This window comes from Colletes latitarsis, chromosome 8 (genome assembly GCF_051014445.1).
Source record: "Colletes latitarsis isolate SP2378_abdomen chromosome 8, iyColLati1, whole genome shotgun sequence".
Classification (NCBI taxonomy): Eukaryota; Metazoa; Arthropoda; class Insecta; order Hymenoptera; family Colletidae; genus Colletes; species Colletes latitarsis.
Genome location: NC_135141.1, coordinates 23,802,982 through 23,824,655, shown reverse-complemented (window position 1 = coordinate 23,824,655; position 21,674 = coordinate 23,802,982). Strand labels below are relative to the sequence as shown.

Below are 21,674 nucleotides of genomic sequence, written 5' to 3'. Positions count from 1 at the left end.
CTATCTACTTGTTAATTATATTTGCAAGCTTTATTAGTATTTACGACTGTCAGCTATAAATTCTGGTCCTCTTAAAAATTTAAAGACGACGATCGTTGCACGATATTAACTATAATATCAGTTTCTAACCATTTTCGCTCGCTGTAAGTTCCAGTAGAAACATATTCCGGCCGCCGTAAGTCGACGTAAGAGCATATTGACGCTAGTCGTCCGAGTGTTAACGGATTATGTTCCACCCTAATCCTAAGCGCCCACGATTAGTATTAACGCGGCCTTTAGCAGATGGGGCATTTAGCAGGCAAATACGTAATCCGGTCCTCTCGACAGACCTTGATCGGACACGTGCAAAAACGGTTCGAAACTTGGACGAATAAAAGAAGATGATAAAGGCCTCGACGGGGAAGGAAAGCTCGCAGACGAATCGATCGACGAACTTAGCGTCTTCCTTGAACTAGCAGTTAGGAATAATTGCATTTCTGCCGCTGACGCGAACCGAGCAATATGGACTACATATTTGCATAAATGTTCGAATGATGAACAGTCGAGGAACGAGAACTGTAAGGCTGAGGCAAGCAAATGGCACTCCTGCTCGTGAATCAAATTCAGATTCTGGTACTTGTTTCGAAGATAATTCTTACGACTTTTCTTACGACTAGGATAGCTAAAGCTTCTAGCATTTCCACTGCAATTGATTTTTAACGATCCATGAATATTCTACTTCACCAATCTATTGTAACCCCTCAATTCATCGAGTACCGTTAGCCTTTCCGCGAGATTCGATCGTAGGCTATTGTTGGGAAGTTCGTAGAAATTGTTTTAAATGCGGTCAAGAGGTACTCGTGGGCGAGTCAGTGTTGGTCAAAAGTTTCGTTCAACAGGGCGACAAGCTGGTGGACGACAACATGTTGATCCTGAAGGACGCGGACACGGTGAGCAGTAATCGTTACGTGATTCGCATAATCGGGGACTCGCACGACGCCCTGAACGTCACCTACAACACTCTGCCGATCGAGACGTCGACCGGAATCCCTTACACGGGCATTTTTACGAGTAAGTCCCTCTTATTTGCTTAATGTCGACAGCTAAAGACTTGCTAAATTTCTCGAGCGAAATTAGACACGCGAGAACGTTAGGGATATCATTACGCGGAAACGTAAAATTAGACACCGCGATGGACACGCAAGATAAGAGCTTGAACAAAGAATCACGCATACGTGAGAGCGGTCGATAGCCATTAGTTGGCGGAGTCACGTGTGCGCGACAATAGCGGTCGACGGAATGATAAAACGTTTTGTCTCCTGAGAATCTCTGCGGTTAAAACTATTCGTCCTCGTCCTGTTACAGGGATTTCCGCGAAAACCACTCTGCTGCCAAAGTCGCCTTATCGAGTGACGCTTCAGGTGAAGGACGTGTCTCTTATTCCGGGCTACGGCGAGAACACGGTGAGTAAGGATCCCAGTATCTATACGATCGTTCTCCTAAATGCCGTGTAACCGACGAGACTGCGAAACAATGGTAGCCCCGCGATTGGAAAACGTCGTAGACGGGCTAGCTGCGTAACGAACGATAGGAAGAATGACTCGCTAGGGGCAGATAACGCGCAAAAGGACGTCAGGTGGTTTCGACCGATCGACCATTGCCAAAAGCAACTCGGGAGATGAGAGTCATCGACGGAACCTGGAAGCCTCGACGAATCAATTACGAGTTTCCCTGGTCTCTTTTCCCCCTCGTTTCTGCTTTCAAAGAAAATCTCTCGAAGCGATGCGTCCGTTCCGCCGTAACCCTCCTCGAAAAGCCGAGCCACCCTCGATCCTCTCGCCACCCCCGCGTGCCCCCCTCTCGAGCATCCACAAACGTTTCCCTACCGATGGAAATATCGTTTCGAGTGCACGGCGTCAAGTCGGTCGACCAGTCCGACCGGAACTCGACGAAATTATCCCAATAACGAAGAGGAGGCAATTAAACGCACCTTGTACCGTTTGTTCGTCCGTATCCGTCGGCATAATCGCGGCTCGTTAAACAATTAGACAACGAGAGCTGCGAGTCGGGTGGGCGAGGCGCGGTTTCAACCCCGGATTCCACGGACCCGGGTTAAACGGGAATTAATGGGATCGTTTCGCGCGAAAATCGCCCGATATTCGTCGCGTGGGCGGAACCATCTTATTATCTCGTCGACGAACTTCCGGTTTGAATATTTCTCTTCGCACCCCCGAAAATTTTTTACCCTTTCGATCCTATTATTCGCATCTGTGGGTTCGTCGATGTTACGAAGATTGATTGATAACTCGCGACGACAAGAACGCATAGACTTTCGGTTTCCTTTGTAGCTTCGTTGCATAACGTCGTTTATCACGAGCTCGACTTCCGTGAACCAAGGAACGATCTTTGATAGAATTCTCAACGTTGAGAAGTTACCTTCGCACAATGAATTTACAATATTAACTGCTGAATTATTCAAATTTGAACTTTTATCGACCCCTATTACCGTCGACAATATTTTTCCAACACGTTCAGTAGAATGTGCTTAATCGTGCCAGACCCATGGGAGCTCGAGACCTCTCGAGTCGTTTTGAATTTTAATTACTTCCATTTCTTTTTTTTATTATTTTAATATTTATAATTTCTCATCGAAGATGGTCCAATATCAGGATCGAAGCTTCGAACGATCAATGTTTACGAAAGTACGGTCACGCAAATGGGTTAAAAAGGGGTTCGTGTCGTTAGTTGAACATCACGTTGACCTTCCACGGGCCGGAACACCGAACATCGACATCGACGACGACGGTGTCGTCGGTATCGAGCAAACAGCAATTATCGTATCCTTCGAACGTGAAAGTCGCTCGGCTGGCGTCTCGTTACTCGCGAGTCGCGAAACCGTCGAGCGAGCCGCACCCTTCTGTAAACTTCAGCATCCACGGCTCGAACGCGTTCAACATTACCCAGAAGGGGGGCATCGTTTACGTGGCCGACGAAAATCTGCTCAAGACGGAGCCATCGACGTTGCAGTAAGTCACGCGAGCAATTTAAGGGGTCTTCTCGCTGACGCTCCGAAAAATGCATCGTCTTCCAGAATTTTTTCCACGAAAACCGCGCGCCGGATCCTCCTAAAATTTTACACGCGGTCTTACGGATTACTTAACCGTAGGTCAGAATTTTTCTAACTCGAAATCTACGTACAACGTTGTCTGTATATTTTCCAACGAGACGCGTACCCTCGAAATGATTTTTTAAACTCTTTAGACCGAGAAGACCTTTTAATCTCGCGACTGGGGAAGTCGACCGTGTGGTACGGACTTAACGATCGACCGATATTTCAGACTGAAGATCAAGTGGAGCGGGAGGGATCATTGGAAGATCATAAAGATCAACTTGACGACGGTGCAAGCCTCGAAGGACGACGGGTGCAATCACGTCGAGTTCGGACGATTGCATTCCTGCGCCATCGCGGAAACGCCGGAGGACTGCGAATCCAGCTGCGGTGTCGCCAGCGGACTTTTCAGGTATAACCCGTGCGTTTTTTTTCACCCCGTTCTACCCTCGCGAAACGTCTGCAACGCGAAAAATCCTCCTCTACGCTCCCGCGAGATTACTTTTCCACGACCAGCACGGAGTTTCGAAATTTCCCACCGGTCGTAATTCTTCCTTCGACGGCGAACGCCTCCTCGAGTCCACCCACGCACTCTTTCCAGCCTTTCGATTACACGTTAACCCTAGAGCACCATACTTTGTTTTTAAGCACGTGAACGTCGCTCTGGACCAAGCTTTGAGCAACACTTTATTCGAATTAAAGTAATAAATTATTTCGAATACTCCTCCTCGACCTCGCGTTTCAACCACCCACGCTCCAGCTTTTCGATTAAACGTTAACCTCGGAGCGCCATACTTTGATTTTAACTACATGAATATCTCTCTGACAGATAGAAAAGTATTCCAAGATTGCCTGTTATTTCATTTTCCAACTCTTGAACGCGGTACGAGAAACGCTTCGATATTTCAGCAAGGGCAGCTTCGTTGGGCATTGCACGTGGAGAAGGAACAATCGTTCGAACAGTTCCTACATGTCGGAGAATTATCCGACCTGTTCTCCCGATCTGAGTCACTGTCCAGACAATCGGTGCGACCAGCTCGAAGAACTGGACGCTCGCATTTGCCCTCAGGATTGCACCATCGAATGTAAGCGACAAGACTCGTTTCTAGAATACCGAATTTTGTATTTAGTTAGAGTTCCATTTTATTTCAATTTGAAACGAGCCCGACGAAAAATTCCTGTCTCGCGTGTGTTCAAATCGCCCGCGAGGGAAACTTGTAACGAGACCACGAAGAAATCTGTACGTTTCAGCGTACACGCTGTTTGCTGAAATAAACGAAGGCGGACGTGGAATCAAGAGAGGTCTGGGAACCTGCGCCTGCACCGATCAACTGCAATGCACCTGCAACGTCCATAGCTTTCCCGCGCGAAACGACAACAACGAGAAAAGCAATAAAGACGCAAGAGGTCATGAGTTACGAGACCGGGAAAACGAGGTCACGGCGCCTAATACTCAAAAAGGTTCGTCCATTATTTCGCGATCTTAGTCCACTCATCTAACTGATTTTCCATTCATTACTCGGTCAAATATAAATCAGAATTTAAAGGTTCGACAGGATTATCAAAGTTTAACAAAACAAAGACGTACTGCTAAACTTGGTCCGTCGTTTTTTACAGCAGGTACCGGATCCTGCGGCCCTTTCTGCATGATAGGCCTGATCGGTGGTAGTTTCGTCGTGCTGATCGCGATCGTTCTCTACGTCGTCGTTTCGAGATTCAGGTGAGCATCCACTCGACGATCCGCAGAGAAACAAAATAAGAGAAATCAGAGTATCGAAACGTGACCAAAAGCGAAACGACTGTATCAACGATGTTTATAGCACAGTACGCGGTGTTCGTGCGACAGCTGGAGAATCCCAGCTGCCCGAATCGGAGATAATTCTGGAACGTGTGTCCCTCGTACGTGCGAACGATCGAACTATCGAGGGTCCGCGATTCTCTAATATTTCGGTGACGCGCAACAGTAGATACGCTTATCAGGGTGCACTATCGATTTCTCTCGAAGCAGAGGTTCCTTTTGTCAGCGGCCGCGTCCGAGCGAGCAACCGGTGGTCTCCTTTCGTCGAACTCCCTTCGTCGTTTTCCATTCACGGCGCGAACACGAACACGAGCAACCTGAAAAGTTGCGAAACGATCCGACGCAACGATTCCCGGATCCCTCGAGCTTCTATCGCGCGCGTAAACGACGAGAAGCGTTTCAGCAACGAGCGAAATTAAAAAAGTTTCCTCATCGTTTGCGCGTCGGGCCGCTTTAAACTCCACTTTCGTAACAACCGTCCGGGGTTTACGCGAGCGAGCACTTTGGGTTTCAGAATGGCCGCGAAAGGAGCTCGTCGCGAAAGCAAACGGAGAGCAGCGAACGGAGACACGAACGGGGTTGCTATATTGCCTTCCGATTACATCGACCGGGGCGATGGGCTGCTGATCGGATTGGACACCTTCACCGCGGCAAATCGGCACTTACTCATCCCCAAGACCTACCCGGTGAGTAACGTTTCTTCGTGACATCTATTATTTGCTTGGAACTTCCTCTGCTTGAGCGACTTCCGATAATCGGTGCTACGAAACGTCTCTCGACGTCAGACCTAAACCTACCGACACTTCATGTATACCCATTCCCATCATGACCGGTCAGATGACCAGTCTTTCTTTTTCTCTTTTACGAAGCAACGTAATTATTGCATTATGTGTATAGAAAGTTGTGTTTTGATTTTTATTCGTAAGATATCCTTCTCTTTTATGTCAAAAAATTTTTTAATTCTCATCGAATAGAAGATAAAACGCCCTTGAAAACGAATTTTATTTCCAGTCAATACCGTAATTAATTCCGGAGAAAACAATTATTTACGAAAAATGGCATAGTAATTATGCAAACGCCCTATATACAAATTTAAATTAATTTTCAATTAAATAAACAATTTATGATTCAGTTTTATCGTACACTAGTCGTACGATCAGTAGGAATTGCTGAAATTTCTTTTGGGTATGTAGCAACAAAGTAAATGTCAAAATAAACATAGAAGGTAGCAAAAATTATAGTAGGTGATATGATCATTAGGTAGAGGATGAAATGCCCTTTAAAATGAGCGTTTGTACGAGTCGATAGCTTTATTAGTTCCAGAGATATCGCAATTTTAATTTCAAGTCGATGCGGTGGCTAGTTACGAAGATACGAGGGTTCGAAGCGTTTGTTTACGTTCATTGACTAGAATGAACTCGCACGCGCGACAATAGTAAACAGTGCGTAGTAAATTCTTGGAAATACTACTACTTCCTGGTCACGTGACTGTCTCGACTCACGCGCGACAAGGAGGTACGACGCGACGCGTCAGACGGAGACACAGATAGTCAAATTAAGAAAAATACCCTTTTATATAAATTACGATATCTCGAAAACGGAAAGTCGGATCAACAAAAACCAAAAGCCATTTTAAAGGGGAGGCCTAGCCGCTTCTAACAATGCCTTAATAATTAATAAAACACTAGTAGTTTCAAAACTACACGCGTCTAAAGTTTTAGTATTTTTAATGCGGGCTAATAGCCTTTTCTAAGGCGGAGAGCGAAATTTTTAAAATTATCTTTTACATAAATTGCGATATCTCGAAAACGGAAAGTCCGATCGACAAAAACCAAAAACCATTTTAAAGGGGAGGCCTTGCCGTTTCTAACAATGCCTTAATAATTAATAAAACACTAGTAGTTTCAGAACTACACGCGTCTAAAGTTTTAGTATTTTTAATGCGTGTTAATAGCCTTTTCTAAGGCGGAGAGCGAAATTTAAAAAATTATCTTTTACATAAATTGCGATATCTCGAAAACGGAAAGTCCGATCGACAAAAACCAAAAGCCGTTTTAAAGGGGAGGCCTTGCCGCTTCTAACAATGCCTTAATAATTAATAAAACACTAGTAGTTTGGAAACTGCACGCGTCTAAACTTTTAATATTTTTAATGCACGTTAATAGCCTTTTCTAAGGCAGAAAACAGAATTTTAAATATTACCTTTTACATAAATTGCGATATCTCGAAAACAGAAAGTCGGATCGACAATAACCAAGAACCATTTTAAAGAGGAGGCCTTGCACCAAATTTTATGGCAGCTTTATATTGCCATTCAACCACAAATCCACCGTGCAATAAATTGTACAAATCCACGCGTTTTACAATTATCGTCTGAACGATCCTATCAATGAAAATTTTGCAAATTATTGCACGATAAATCGTTGCGTTTACGACCCCTAAATACTACGGAAACACGACAAAAAAGACCAGCGCCGATATTCTCTGTTTTCGGGGCTGACCATTTCGTAAAATAATTAAGTGGCCCCAGGTTGGAGTTTATATCCTTTCTGTTGTCGACAAACGCGTAAGCATCGGCGCGTAAAGCTGGCAAGTAATTCAGAGCTTCCGACGTAAAAGCTGACGAATGCACGCGATAATCTCGAATTTCGACGAAACTAACTCTAGGTGAAATTAACTCGCGACACGATCCCAAGTTTCCCAATTTCCTCTGGATACGGTTTTTGCGTGCACGTCCATTTAGTCGGTTAAGTGCCAACGATAGGACGTCCTTATCGAGTCTCCTGCGAATCCGCAGTCCGAGGACTGCAGTACTATACAGAAAAGCAAAAACCTTGAGCGATACACGATCAACCGTCGCGCAATGCCCGCAGAGGTGAATTTTTATCGACGAAAAACGAAGAATAGAACGCGATACGACGTTCTATGCTACTCGAGAAACGAGTATAGCGGTTTACGACTCGAAATACAAACTCCTTCACACCCACTGACTCTTTATACGAAATATAAAGCACCGAAATAGGTTCTTACCGAACAGGATTGAATACAATTTTAAATTACATTAATTTAAAAACTTTCTTGGGTACCTATTAGGTTCTCTTCTATTGGCGTAACTCTATTTTTACATACTTTAGATAATTTTAAAACAATATTGAAACAGAGTAAAATTACCCTATCTAAGAAAATAAAACTCGTAAAAATAGTACTCCCGATATCCAAACGTGATATATTAATCCTGTCAGTCGCAAATTCAAAGTTTTCCAAAATATCGTGCAATCGATGTTGAATACTTCCGGAGTGTCAAAGTTCCTAAATTCTATTGCATCGTATTATCGAACTATGCAACGCGAAATGCAACAAGGAATGCTGCTAACAATGGTTCGATGTTTTCGGCCAGCCGGATCCGAAATGGGAATTTCCGCGATCGCGGTTGACCATCGAGCAAGTGCTGGGCGAAGGAGAATTCGGTCGCGTTTTGCGTGCCAAAGCAATCGACATCGATGGGACGACAGGTCCGACAACCGTGGCGGTTAAAACTCTCAAGGAACACGCCTGTGCCTCGGAGCTCGCTGACTTGCTCTCGGAGTATCAGCTTCTGAAGGAGGCCCAGCATCCGAACGTGATCAAACTCCTGGGTGCTTGCACCACTCCAGGAGCCCCGGTCTACCTCATCATCGAGTTCGCGGAGTTTGGATCTTTGCGGTGAGTCTATCGAAACGTTTCGAAATATCATTTTACGGTTCGAGCCGCGAGACAAATATGGAGACCGTCGAGACCAGCGTCAACGAACCGTGGAATTTCGTATTGCGGGATTCCGTCGGCATCGGGACAATAACCGGTGTCCGCAAAGGGTTCTCGTAACATCGCGGTAATTAAATTCTTCGGGCATTTTGCGTTTTCACGGAACGCGGGAAAGAAACGCGCGACGGAATACCACCGTAGGCGCGACGGAAGGAAAAATAGCGTCCCGTTGGCGACGCCGTTACGCGTCCCGCGATATTACGAGCACGGATATGCGCTATTTTGCAGAAATTACTTGAGACGCAGCCGACACTTGGAATCCGAGGGGAGACCCGCTGGTGGTTGCGCCTCGTTGTCCAACCTGGCCGAGGAATCGCGGGACACGGACGCGACGTCCACATATACCGTCACGTCTCGCGACATTCTCTCGTTCGCCTGGCAAATCAGCAAAGGAATGACCTATCTCGCCGACATTAAGGTAATAATTGAGATTCGAGTACGATCTAAACATCTTTTACTAACGATATCTCGTCGTCCAGTTGGTTCACAGAGATCTCGCAGCTAGAAACGTACTACTAGCGACGGGAAAAGTTTGCAAGATCTCGGACTTTGGACTGACGCGCGACGTCTACGAGGACGACGCGTACCTCAAACGCAGCAAAGGACGAGGTACGTGAATTCGTCCCTTATTTTCCATTCTATTCTATACTATCTTTTCTATCTATCTTTTCGCAATGTTGCAATACGAAACAGCGATTATATATACGTATTACCTCCCGTGTGTACCTTTTCACTAAGAGAGTCTTCGCGAGAGGATCACTCGAAAAACTTTCCATCAAACTTCGCACGACTAAAACTTTGTCCAATATAATTTAACGAATACGTTCCAAATGGCATATCGTCAGAAAATCGACAGGGAAGAATTTGAAATTGTCGTTTATAAACGAAGAACGATTATGCCGCGTAAGGAAATTCTAGGAATATTTCGAATTGATTCGAAACAGCGTAAACCAGCTCCTCCAGGCGTCCAGATGCTCCCGCTCATAATTCTCAAAGGATTTGCGCATAAGAGTAAAATCCTCGTTCCCGAGTCCTCGTTTAATCCAAGATTTTACGATTCGTTCTTAGTACCCGTGAAATGGATGGCACCGGAATCCCTGGCCGATCACGTGTACACCAGCAAGTCGGATGTTTGGAGCTTCGGTGTGCTCCTGTGGGAGCTGGTCACTTTGGGAGCCTCTCCCTACCCTGGCGTCGACGTTCACAATCTCTACAATTTACTCAAAGCCGGGTACCGCATGGAGAGGCCACCCAATTGTTCGCAACATTTGTAAGTGCAACCTGCTATCAAACATCAATAGTCTGCCTATCTTTCAACTATCGCAACTTGGCTTTCGCGTCCCTACGTTGAATTCCCTCAAAGATACGAAGGATTTTAGTCTGAAAAGTAGTTTGATCGCAGGTACAAGTTGATGGTGTCGTGCTGGCACCAAGAACCCGGAATGAGGCCGTCTTTCAAAGAGCTGACCAGTCATTGGGAAAGAATGTTAGAAGATAGCGTCGAATACTTGGATCTAAATCCTAGAACCGTCCACAATCAGGCCTACTTCGCCTCCCTTCACGACCTGGACAGCCCAAACAGTGCGTATCCTACTTTCTCTCGTCGCCTCCGCGCGAATCTTTAACCATTAACGAGCACGAAGACTACTTTTAATAGATTCGAAATGTTTCGATGCAACAGGTTCCGGGAACGACGAGAACGACGCGGGTGAGATCAACTCGTTGAGAACCGACGTCGTCAACTACCTCGAGAAGCCGTCTTCCGACACGGTGACCAAGTGCGACAAGGTCGACAAGCTTCATACCCTTTGGCAAGAACCTATAGCCTCCTTCCCCGAGGAATCCGTCAAGCTGTCCTACGTGAACGACAGGTCACCGAACTTGTGCGCGAATCACTACGAAAGCCCGATTAAATTCAGAAACGCGAGCGTGACCAGCAACAGCGAGAACGACCTGGTCACGCCGACCAACGAACGGCCGCAATCCTACATCGACATGGAGGGCAAGAAGTCCGCGGAGTCCGAGGACCTTCTAGTATTCGCCAGTATAAACGGTAGCAACGACAGAGACGAAGGTAACTGAGGAACCGACGAAGAAACTCGAGGATGAAAACTGACGAATTGTTCGCGGATCGCGAGCAACGGAGGCTACGAAACGAAATCGGCGTTTTGCTCCTTTACGATACCGAAGGATTGAAAACGACGCGATACCCGTGGCAGGATAATAACCGATATCGCGTAACCAATACAAATAGTCGACGAAGAAGCCTATTTTTATGTATAAAGTATCGCGTCCTATATCGAACATATAGGAAATATACTTATTATCTCGTCTACCTAGATGTATCCGAATCATTTCGATGCAAACTGCACGCCTTTGTACTCTGATACTCTTACTGTCGAAACGCGCAACGGTAGAACGCGTACGAACCCAACTTTGATCTTCCCGCGCTTTACCGTTTACGAGTAGTTTAATTTATACGAACGATCGAGATCGACGCGAAGATGTCGAATGTTTCCCACCCACCGATTGTTTCCCGAACAACGTAGCACGCATCTCTGTTAATTACTTCATCTTCCAACATTTTTTACGTTGAGGAATCGAGATTTCATCGAAAAACAAAACGACAGGAATTAGAGGGTTTACCATAAATTATTAAATGTTTACGCTTCCAATCGAATAAAATGCACTTATCCCGCGCACGTGCTTCCCGCTTTCGCGTACACGCCTAGAGCAGCGTTTAAAGTGTTGGATGACACGGAACTGAAGAACGAGATTCGATAACTGTCGACGCGTAGACTTAATTACGACTACTGATCGATGTAATCATATCCAAAGAAGACTGCGTTTCCATACCTCGTCGAATAAATACGTCCCTTTTGTATTTATGTATAAAGCAGAGCATTCCATTACATTAGTTATTTATCGTTTACCGCGCAAATCTACACGTACAAGTTTAGTTTGTATCGTGTTCTATACTTCTTATTACTTTTCGAGAGTTGACTAGTTTTAGCGAAGACGCATACCGTGAACATAACTGTTATCGTGCCATCGTTATTTTCTTGTACCTAATATATATATATATACACACATACACACACAGGAAATAAACTCATCAAAAAAAACGTTACAAAATCGATGATTTCAACGAATAGACCAAAGGGGTTGTACAGTAACGAAAAGTTACCTCGTTTATTGAATCGGTACAAGTATAAGATATCCTACATCTTAAAAAACAACCTTAGGCAAGATAAATTTCTTCGTGGACGTCAGTAACAAAAAAAAAAATACTGTAAAATATAAAATCACAAATTTAAGTCGCGGACGCAAAAGTTGCCATTGCTCGACGGCGTGCTATAAACGAATGCCTCTCCGCCATCTCCGTTTTCCCCAAGCAAATTCAACTCGTCGATATTCGTTGCAAAAGCCTGGGGAATGGGATTACTTTCCAACACCGTCGACACGGAATTCCGCGTGTCTGGCATTGGGTCGTTTCCCGACGTTAATAGATTTTCTGCATTAAGAAACAAGACGTTGGACCAAAAGATCGAAGATTAATTTCGAATCTACAAAACCACTGACCTGTCTCTCGTGTTCCTTTCGTCGCGCTTCCATCCTCCTCGAGTATCTCCAATTTCGCTAATTTTACGCTATCTAAAAACTCCCTATCGCACGCGGAAACCCATCTCGAGCTTTGAATCTGATGAATTACCTTGACGAGTTTTGGTAACTCTTTCGGCAAGCAAAATCTCTTCAAATGCCTGGTCTCCTCGGGTACGTCGTTCGGTGTGCAATACGGCAATTGCACGATATAATACCTCTTCCCTTTCTGAAATTGATTCTCTTTGACTAACTTCAAAAAATGATTATCGTTGTCTCTATAAATCAACGACACCGCAGGTTTTATAGGCGGTGGCGAAGTGGCAACGAGGACGACGTCTGCGCTTCGAAAAGCACCGTTGCACCAATCTTCGGTATCCTGTATGAATGGAAAGGTACGAGATTAAGATCCGCACGACGATCGCTGACGATTAATACAAATGATCGCGTCTCATACTAACTTTCCTCGTACTATCCGTGACATCGATCATATCTATTACGGCAACGTTCGAATTTCTTAAATATTTAACTAACTCGTTCATCGCGTTGATGTGCGTCAGACGCGTGGGCGAATAAACTAACAAACAATTAGGTTTTCTTCTCCCTTTCAATCCTCCTGCAAAAGATACTACATGCATGCGACGCCTGAATGTAGATACAACGGAAGAAAGCATCTCGAAATTTATAACGCGACATTACCCTTCGTGTACAATTTGTAAAGGAGATAAAGCACGCACAGTATCGCCGGTGGTATCCACACGGTGCTGATAATCATAATGAGAAGACGGTGAGATGGTTTTTCTGCAAAGTAGAAACCTCGTCGAATAATGCAATGTGCAAACAATTTTAACACGCGTCTTTACGCGCAAATAATTTGTCTTTGCTTACGTATAATGATAAAAGGTGTAGTACTGTTTGCACATCCATTTTCCCCGCAATGTGGATGTATTGCAGAGACTTTAAAGTAGTACACACCGGTGTGCCCTGTGAAGTCGTATAAGATACTTTGTTCGCTCGTCGTGAACAAAATATTTGAATCTGTGTCATTGTTTATCAACCAAATTTTGTATTTTGTTACATTATACGATTCCCGCATCGACTGAATGTGTAACGAGTGAAGAGGCGCGTGGGATATATTTATATATACAAATGGTGTGTAGTCTTTTATGCTTATGCCTTCTTCTGCAAAGGTATAAGTTTCATTGAAAGAAAAAACGCTGAATTCTCTAGGACAAGTTTCCACTTCATGCTGCCTTGTGCACTCACCGATAAATTTATGCGCAGGTACATTGAAAATATATTGTTTGCTATAGTTATACGTTTTACCAGTCACTAAATAATCAAATTGGTAAGGAGTGGATTCGTAAGAATCATTAGCGAATGGGCAAGAAACGTATAGTTCCTTTGGAGCAAGATGAGTTTCGTTCCCAGAAAGTTTTATACTTCTACAAGCCAACTGATTTTCATTCAGTAAGCTCTGATAACGTATATTTAATCCTATTTTATTATAAAGAATTGCATGTATTATCAGAGCATTGCCATATATATATGAAAATTATTTCATTAAAAACTCTTACTGTCGAAATTTGCATCGGTAATGCTTAAATTAAATGCAGTGACTTTGGTTTGAGCTTCCTTGTATACATAAGTACGTAGGCTAAATTTGGCAGTGTCATTTTTCAGTACTATAGAACTTGAGCTTTTGAAGCTAAGTTTAGCGCAATCTAACAAAATAAATAAGTTATTACCTGTTATGATCCTTACACTTTAGATACGACTGATTTATCGACGACACGCATTATTTAATAATAATTTTGTACCTCCATCCCTTTGTATTCTTGTGAGTATACACTGGAAACCAGGTACAGGCGCTAAGTTCGACTGCAAAAAATCAAATCACGAATCGTTAAATTAGTGGCGTGGACTATAAATTTCATTCGCATTTACGAATACGATACGAAGAAAGCTTATCGATCAGAGATATTTAATATAGGATTGCGAGGAATTCAAACAGAAATAAACAGAAAATTTAAGACAATTACCGAAGCCTGACAGTAATCTGGATAACAAAAGGAGGCTGTAACGCTTCTGCCGAAGTAACAAAGAAGTAACGTCAGGTTGACAATGTTCCACATTTTAAGGTTAGAGTTACGAGTCAATAACAGTAAGTGCACGTAGATTTTATCGACGCGAACATATTTGCGTGGCTTCGAACTTCAGAAAACGTTTTATAATTTAATTTGTCTACAACACAACACCACGAAGTCTACATTTTTCGATAAAAAATTCCTCAAAACGATTGAGAGCAAACAATCTTTGGACCACATTGGACGCTCGTTGTCCCAAGTATGCAGGCAGGCGCACTCTACCGTACAAAAATGTAATCTTGCACGTATAACCGTAATGATAAACGTTAATTTGTTTATAATAAGCTATCGAATAATATACTTGATTTCACAACAACGTGCCTGACAAAGTATGGAAACAATTGTAAAATAGAGATTAAATTCTCATACGTACGAAGAACGCGTTACATACAGTTAGTTACTTTAATATCTGGACACTACGATAATTTTAAGTTTAAGGCTTTAGATTTTCCTGAACTATTAAAATGTTCATTGCTTTTTACTACGTTAATTTATTTATTATAGACAACAGAAACATAAAAAGTTGTTCTGTAAGTGCAATATTTAAATGTCTAATAAATGTCTAACAAAAATAAACTAAACTAGGATGATTTCGAAACCGTGTACCCCCATTTTTGTATTGTCGACAATGCCAAAACTGGAAAAAAATTTTCTCAAAATAGTTTTCTTTCGTGTATCGTCGACAGGCACCAGTCGTATCTTAAAATAATAGTAATTATAGAAGACCAACGGGTAAATTTGTGACTTTATTAACAGTTGCAACAGCAAACAAAACGTATAAAAAGAAACAAGATATCTTAAGTACGATACAGTAGGAAATTAGATAAGGGACGTTTCAGGTTTGGCGTTCGGATTGAAATGTTTTTTCAATCCTTCCCAGCATTTGTTATAATCGTTGTCGAGTTTATTGGACAGCTTCATGGCCCACTCGGTGACCGCCATGCTGTAAGAGGTCTCAAACATGAAAGCCTGAGTTCCATCAGCGACGCGTTCCGGTTTAAGCTCGCTATTAGAAGCAGTTTCGAAACAACGTGCATCCGGTCCATGAGGCGTCATAATAGAATGCAACGACGCTCCGCCTGAATGGAAACTTTCCTCTTTAGCTTCGTACCGTCCTTTTATAAGACCCATGAACTCGCTCATACAATTTCCTGAGGGTCGAAATCACTCGTATGAACACGTGGATACGGATCAGTTTCAGAATTGGGTATAATAAAAAGATGATCGCGTTTCCTTTCGACAGGGACGTCTTCGTTCGTCCGGTCGACTTATCCCGCGAAGATCGAGACGTTTAGTCTCGAAAAAATTCGAAAAAATGAAGGAAAGAGAGAGAGACACGACAGGATGAGACAGGACGAGGGTAAAAATTATACGTTTCTCGGGCAAAAGAAACGGCAGAACTATCGTCGCGAGAAAAAGGAAAAGTCGATATCGTCAGAGAAAATTCCGAGTTTTCACCGGCATCCCGCGATTAAACGGCTTTTAGAAGCGGTCAAGCATAGCGAAGTGTGTCTAGAAGGGAAGCTCCGTGCAATTGACAACGAATCATCGTAGAAAGGCAAAAGGACAGGACGGGGCCGCAGCGTTATCTGCGTTTCAGCTGGAAAGCGAAAAAGCGAAAAGAAAAGGAAGGAGGTGGGACGGGCCCCCGATCTCGGTTTCAATTATAGATCGCGGCACCGACATTGCTTTACACGGCGGATACTCTCGAAATTTCTCCGTCGACCGTTCGTTAAGTTCCCTCTTTTGCGTTTTGCTCGAGTAGAGGCGTCGTACGACGACTTTCTACTTACTGTGATAATAAGGAGGCCGGAAAGTGTGTTCCTGCACGGACCAGCGGGGTGGGAATATCACGAAATCGGCCGCCGCGGTCCCAGGCTTCCTCGAGGGGCAGGTCAGAACCGTAAAAATTGATGGATCCTACCGAGGAAACGAAATCCTAGCTTTCATCCATCGTCGATCACTTCGAATCGTCATGGACGTTCCATTTGACCAAACAAATATAGCGACTCTCATGGACGCAGCGGAGAATCGAGAGGATACATAAAGAATCGAGTCTAAAAAGCTTTGTCACGTCCATTGTAATTCCATGTACGAGGAAAAGTCAAAAAGTAAAGGGACGTTTAAGTTTAATTGTTGTTTTCAAACGATCGAAGTTCTATCCAGATTTCTTTTCATCCTGAAAGAAACTTCTCGATCTCGTGCGTAACCAACTTTGCACCGCTCCGATGATCTGTTCATCGGACGTAAACTTCCTTTCGTTTCGCTATTCTTCAAACGGTAGAAAAAGATGGAAATCAGATATTGCTTCGACTTAAACGACTATCACCATACTGCTACTTCATCCTACAAATAATCTCTGGTAGATTTCACCTCCTCCGAGTGAAGAAAACGTATCGCTACTTGCATTTATTCTTTGGCGCGGACAGCGGGGAGCATTACAAATGAAGTTCGCGTTAGTCTAACATCGAAGAAATCAGAGTTCCTAATCTCCTAATTGGCAAATAAAAATGTCCCTACTTGACTTTCCCTCGTAAATGGCTACAAAGAATACAATCACTATCTATTCGCTAATATAGCAACTAGACGCTACGAGGTGGTTTGAAATGGTCACTAAAAATGTTCGATGTGTTATACTTACGCAGTGATCGAAGGAAACCGAATTTATAGTCATAAATCTGGCGAGATCGTATTTAAAAGGGACGTAATTTCCATGCCAAGCCACCACGTCGAACGGGCTGTGATCTTGCTTGGCAACGAAAAGCTTGCCGTGATACTTGCACACAATTTTATAATCAGTATCGCGGTCCTCGTAGTGCGCGACAGGTGTTTGAAAGTCCCGTGGGCTCGCCAAACCGTTTGCTCCTGCTCAAAAATGGTCGACAACGGTATAACCTCGAACTTCTTTTCATTCAACCACTATATCGAGCAGTGCATTAGTTTACCTATGGGTCCTAAGTCGGGTAGGCGAAAATGATCGTCGAACACTTCTAGAATGTACCCACGGGACGGTCCAAAAACCGTAACGTTGAATCGCATACCTTGCTGGACCACGCATATTTCGTTCGGTTCGCAACGAATCTTGCCAAATTCCGTGGTTATCATCAAAGAGCCTAGCTGAGGCACTGCAATTTCAAGCACCATACTTGGCAAGTGTTCGTGCAGAGAGTTAGCCTATCAACCTAACGTGCTAAAAATTCACTAATTTTCAATCGAAAAGGATGAGAGATATCAAGCACTACACATCACAATACACCCTATAACTACCCTAATAGCTCGAACCACGTACCAACGAGGAAATCTCCGTCAGCGTTGTAAAAGGCCTTGTCCCTCATGGAAGCGTTGCAAAGATAAGTATGAATGGCTATGCCTTGCCGTGTACGGCAGTCGCCTGCACCACAAATCGTGTGCAAACCGTCGACGAAATCCACTTCTGCAGCCTGTCTGCTCGGCACGTCGAACGGTTTCCATCTTAACTAAGAAAAATACGAAGTTAATCGTAGATCATCGAACGAGATCGAGTCTCGTGATACCTGATTGGGTGTGGTTTGGTCCCATTCGTAGATCAAACGCGAGGCTGCGTCGACGACCGGTACGAAGGACTTGTGGACGACCGACGGTCGAATTCGATAGAGCCACGAGCGTTTGTTCTGACAACGCGGAGCTGTTAAACAACGAATGGCACTCTATCGGTTCTCGTTCGACTGTCTCTGAGAGTTAATCTATGTAAGTAGTTCTTTTCGATATAGTTGGTGGAACACGTATGTAAGTTAAGCGAGGCGCGAAGAAGGGTGCTCACACGTGGACGGAACACGAAGGAAACGAACAAGAATCTAAGGAACGAGGTCACTAGACTATGCATCGAGTTCGCTACTACGACGTTTACAACGACTATGTTACAGAAATTTATACTATTATTTCTTCGAACAACTTGAACTATACGCAGAGTGTACAACCCCCGTATAGCACTTCTGCAACACGATTACTAATAAATATGTCCACCGTAATCGCCAAAGCAAAATAATAGTTTTATTATTCGTTGGAAACTACGTTTGCTTCTTAGAGAAACTTAGTAATTTTTAATTCCGTGTTATACAATAAATAAAATATATTATTTTCGAAAGTGCACGTACGATTTGAAATATTATTTTACCCAGCTCTTGGTACGATTTTAGAAACTTGTACAATTTAGAAAACCGGTTGTGTACATTTTATGTTTTCACTAGGTAATCGAAAGGCTTGTGATTAATCTATACTCGGTGGAAACTTTAACGTGTCACAATAAGTGGCGTAATATTTATTTACGTATGCATTAACGACAATTAGGAAATCTAAGATAAAATACATTAAGCGATACGAGTTTGTCAACTCTCCCTTGAAAGTTTACGAATTCGCGTAACTCTAGGACTTGCTATACTTACCGGTAAACGCCGTGCCGGACAGCTGCTCAGCATACAGTCCGTAAGGACAGTTTTGAGGACTGTTCTGACCAACGGGAAGAGCGCCAGGACATCGTTCGTCTTCGCTCGAAAACTCACAGTCAAACCCGGTCAGATACTGAAACCAAAGAAAAACTTATTAAAGTCAATATCACGGTTTTTCGTGCTGGAAATCAATTTTGATCATTGTGAGCCGAGAATTCTTCTACCTTCAAATCGTCTTTCATCGCGTGATGTTCTCCTATGGCGAAATAAACGTGTCTTTTCGTGGCTACACCCTTTTATACTAAACGACACCGGTCGACCTCACACGATACGTAATATCTAAACGAGATTGTCGTTATGCAAAAGAAAAACATGTTTACGTTGTTTGCTACTGCCTCGACCAATCGCGTGTCCGCGCATACGAAGGCACGACTCATTAAAACATTCGATCAACACCCATCTCGTCCAGCAACCAGAAATTCCACGCACTCTATGATAATTTATCGTCTTGTGTCTTAATTCCCGAGACGAGCCCCTCGATAGTACGTATCCTTCGACGATGGATGTTTTAAATATCGGAGATTTGCATTGCAGATAGCTCTTCGGGTGATAAATCTTTCTCGAGAAAGATCTAGGAAATTGTAAATTTCATTTATTTTCGAAAATAAATTTCCCATAGTCCACAGACAAATCTCGTTTAGTTCGTGCAAGGTCGAAACAAAGGAGGAAAATTTCCGAGGATTTCTTATCGAGGTGCGTCGATAGGAAAAAAACCTTGCATGATTCGAAAGTGATTCATCGATCGAAATGAAAAAAAGCTCGTGCCGTAACAATCGTAAATCGCTCGCTACCGTAAACATGGTCGATCTTTTGCTTCGACCTCCTGAACCGAAACGCGAATATCATTGCGAAATCATCGTTTTGTAGACGCGATATGATTGTTCACTGTTGAGACATCGACCGACACACTCGGTGAATAAACGATACATTGGCGATCGCGACAGGAAAATAACTCGGGACAAAGTTGAGAAAATTTCTTTAAAAAAAAATAATGAATTATTCGTGAACTCTGGCTCGAGAAACGTCCGACAATCGAGAAGAATCGAGAACTAAGAGCGACAGTGATTTCTACATCGGAGTAGCAAAACGATTCGCACCTTTCGCTCGCGAAAACTGGTCCTTGGAAAAAATGCAAACGGGTACGCTTCGATCGGTTATGCGGGGAATATGTGACCGCGTGCCTGACGAAACCCGTTAATCGCAATTAATAAAGACCATTGATCAATGTAATAAATAAACAAAATGAACGAAAATAAAAGCAAGCATCATAAATCTTTGCACCTTTTTGATTCAGAATTTCGAACGCGGAACTGGTTATGTAATTTATCGGAGTCAGAGTTAATGTTCTAGGGTACACAGACGTTTGACCGGTGAAGAATGTCGTTTAATTAATTTAAATTATTTACATCGCATCTCTGTTGAGTTTTTAACAACTTATATAAGAAGAATTTATACCAAGAATAACTACTCATTCTACATATGACAACGTGACTGTTAACACTTGTAAGACAATTTTATTTACAACGACTGGTCATAATGGTAAACACAGTCCTTAGATGTTAGACATCGCCAACACGAGCTAGCAACTAAAATTAGTAAAAGTATTACTCGCTGTTACTGAACGTCGTAATGAAAGTAAGATCTCCCACGTATACGACTTCTACCTTTGCTAACATTAGTGTATCGACGATGTTTAACGTCTGAGGAGAGCTATGTTTGCCAGTATAACTTGACGTCGTAAACAAACTTGTCTCGCAAATCGTGTTAACAGTCACGTTAACTAAACGTGTTTTCCAATTACGCGATAATTTACGTCTCGGTAACCATTTTAGATACCATTATGCTATATACTTTTCTATCTGAAATTCGATGCTTTGTCCAAATGCACGCGAGATGTTAATCGTTGCATTGTGTTTCCAAATCGTTTCTCCTACCTAATACAGAAAACAAAGTAGATTTACGCCGGCACAGAAAGAACGATTAAAAACTTGGTCGTTTATTAATTTTGATTATAAACGGCGACCACGATCGTAAGCAACGTTCCTCGAAGAATTCCGTTAATCGTACGGAATCGAGGCCAAAGTTGAAACAGCATTCCCGCGATCGGAGGAACGCGGCGCGCGAGCGTATCTTCGTGGTTCGAGCGGACATTTCGTATCGAATTCTTCGCGAGGAAGACGAGCAGAACGGACACCGTCGTCGGGCGAAATGGAGTTAATTGCGCGTAATTGGCCGCGTTAAAAGAGTCGTTTGCGTTTCGATATGGCGCGGTAGCCTTAGCGACGAGCAACGAGGAACCATGGAGAAGGGAAACCCGAGGTGGGGGCCGTTTACAGTTAACCGAGGTTGCACGAGAAGAATCTTTCTCCGACGACAGAGTAACCTTCCTTCTGCACCCTACTTCGAAAGAGAACTAACGGAAACCCGCCGGCGTCGCGCACTTTTCCGCGCTTGGACCCATAATCTCGACCGGACCCAACACAATTTTTCGGAGGAAAAATCTTCGGTTTCAAACGAATAAACGACTTCCTTACAGTTTCATGGTAGCTGAGTGTCATGATCGATACAAATTCTCTCTAAGAATACCTTATATTGTCACCTATTTACTTAACTTTCACTGTAAGAAACTAGAGTTTCGATGTGTTTTAAGTTACCGTGTGTAGAATGAAATGGGTCTGCTGGGAGAAAAGCGTTTGATAACGCGTTCCCGTGATTGGGCCCGGCGATCAGAAACTTTCGATCCAGTTTGCCAGTTT

The 21,674-nt window shown here is 43.4% G+C and overlaps 3 protein-coding genes across 5 annotated transcripts in view; 1 reads left to right on the top strand and 2 right to left on the bottom strand.

Annotated features, from left to right (window-relative positions):
- Positions 1-11,782, top strand: part of Ret (protein kinase receptor Ret oncogene) — a 31,424-nt gene extending 19,642 nt beyond the window's left edge. Inside the window, exons 6-19 of one of the 2 annotated variants that reach the window (XM_076770379.1) lie at positions 879-1,050; positions 1,345-1,442; positions 2,725-3,005; positions 3,318-3,500; positions 3,998-4,173; positions 4,340-4,549; positions 4,706-4,808; positions 5,401-5,572; positions 8,284-8,588; positions 8,916-9,105; positions 9,167-9,296; positions 9,756-9,957; positions 10,090-10,268; positions 10,369-11,782. In XM_076770379.1, coding sequence (XP_076626494.1) covers positions 879-1,050; positions 1,345-1,442; positions 2,725-3,005; positions 3,318-3,500; positions 3,998-4,173; positions 4,340-4,549; positions 4,706-4,808; positions 5,401-5,572; positions 8,284-8,588; positions 8,916-9,105; positions 9,167-9,296; positions 9,756-9,957; positions 10,090-10,268; positions 10,369-10,769 — 2,802 coding nt within the window. In that variant the 3' untranslated portion in view covers positions 10,770-11,782. Of the gene's footprint in view, positions 1-878; positions 1,051-1,344; positions 1,443-2,724; positions 3,006-3,317; positions 3,501-3,997; positions 4,174-4,339; positions 4,550-4,705; positions 4,809-5,400; positions 5,573-8,283; positions 8,589-8,915; positions 9,106-9,166; positions 9,297-9,755; positions 9,958-10,089; positions 10,269-10,344 lie in introns of both variants that reach the window. The other variant, XM_076770378.1, reaches the window with a different exon arrangement.
- Positions 11,783-11,852: 70 nt separating this feature from the next.
- On the bottom strand, positions 11,853-14,779 carry LOC143344374 (uncharacterized). Of its 2 annotated transcripts, XM_076770381.1 has the most exons (9): positions 14,330-14,775; positions 14,108-14,168; positions 13,865-14,011; positions 13,554-13,784; positions 13,176-13,469; positions 12,987-13,088; positions 12,749-12,903; positions 12,270-12,666; positions 11,853-12,201 (listed from the first exon to the last, which is right to left on the bottom strand). In XM_076770381.1, exons 1-9 carry the CDS (start codon positions 14,420-14,422, stop codon positions 11,993-11,995), a joined length of 1,689 nt encoding a protein of 562 aa, XP_076626496.1. In that variant the 5' UTR covers positions 14,423-14,775; the 3' UTR covers positions 11,853-11,992. The 2 variants fall into 2 exon arrangements, with proteins under 2 accessions (XP_076626496.1, XP_076626495.1); XM_076770380.1 differs by having other exon boundaries at positions 13,176-13,784; positions 14,330-14,779.
- Positions 14,780-15,204: 425 nt separating this feature from the next.
- Hgo (homogentisate 1,2-dioxygenase) lies at positions 15,205-19,166 on the bottom strand. The gene is made up of 8 exons (XM_076770382.1): positions 19,083-19,166; positions 18,856-18,991; positions 17,968-18,098; positions 17,724-17,910; positions 17,380-17,559; positions 17,076-17,299; positions 16,228-16,354; positions 15,205-15,585 (listed from the first exon to the last, which is right to left on the bottom strand). Exons 1-8 carry the CDS (start codon positions 19,098-19,100, stop codon positions 15,254-15,256), a joined length of 1,335 nt encoding a protein of 444 aa, XP_076626497.1. The 5' UTR covers positions 19,101-19,166; the 3' UTR covers positions 15,205-15,253.
- Between the last annotated feature and the right edge of the window lie 2,508 nt (positions 19,167-21,674).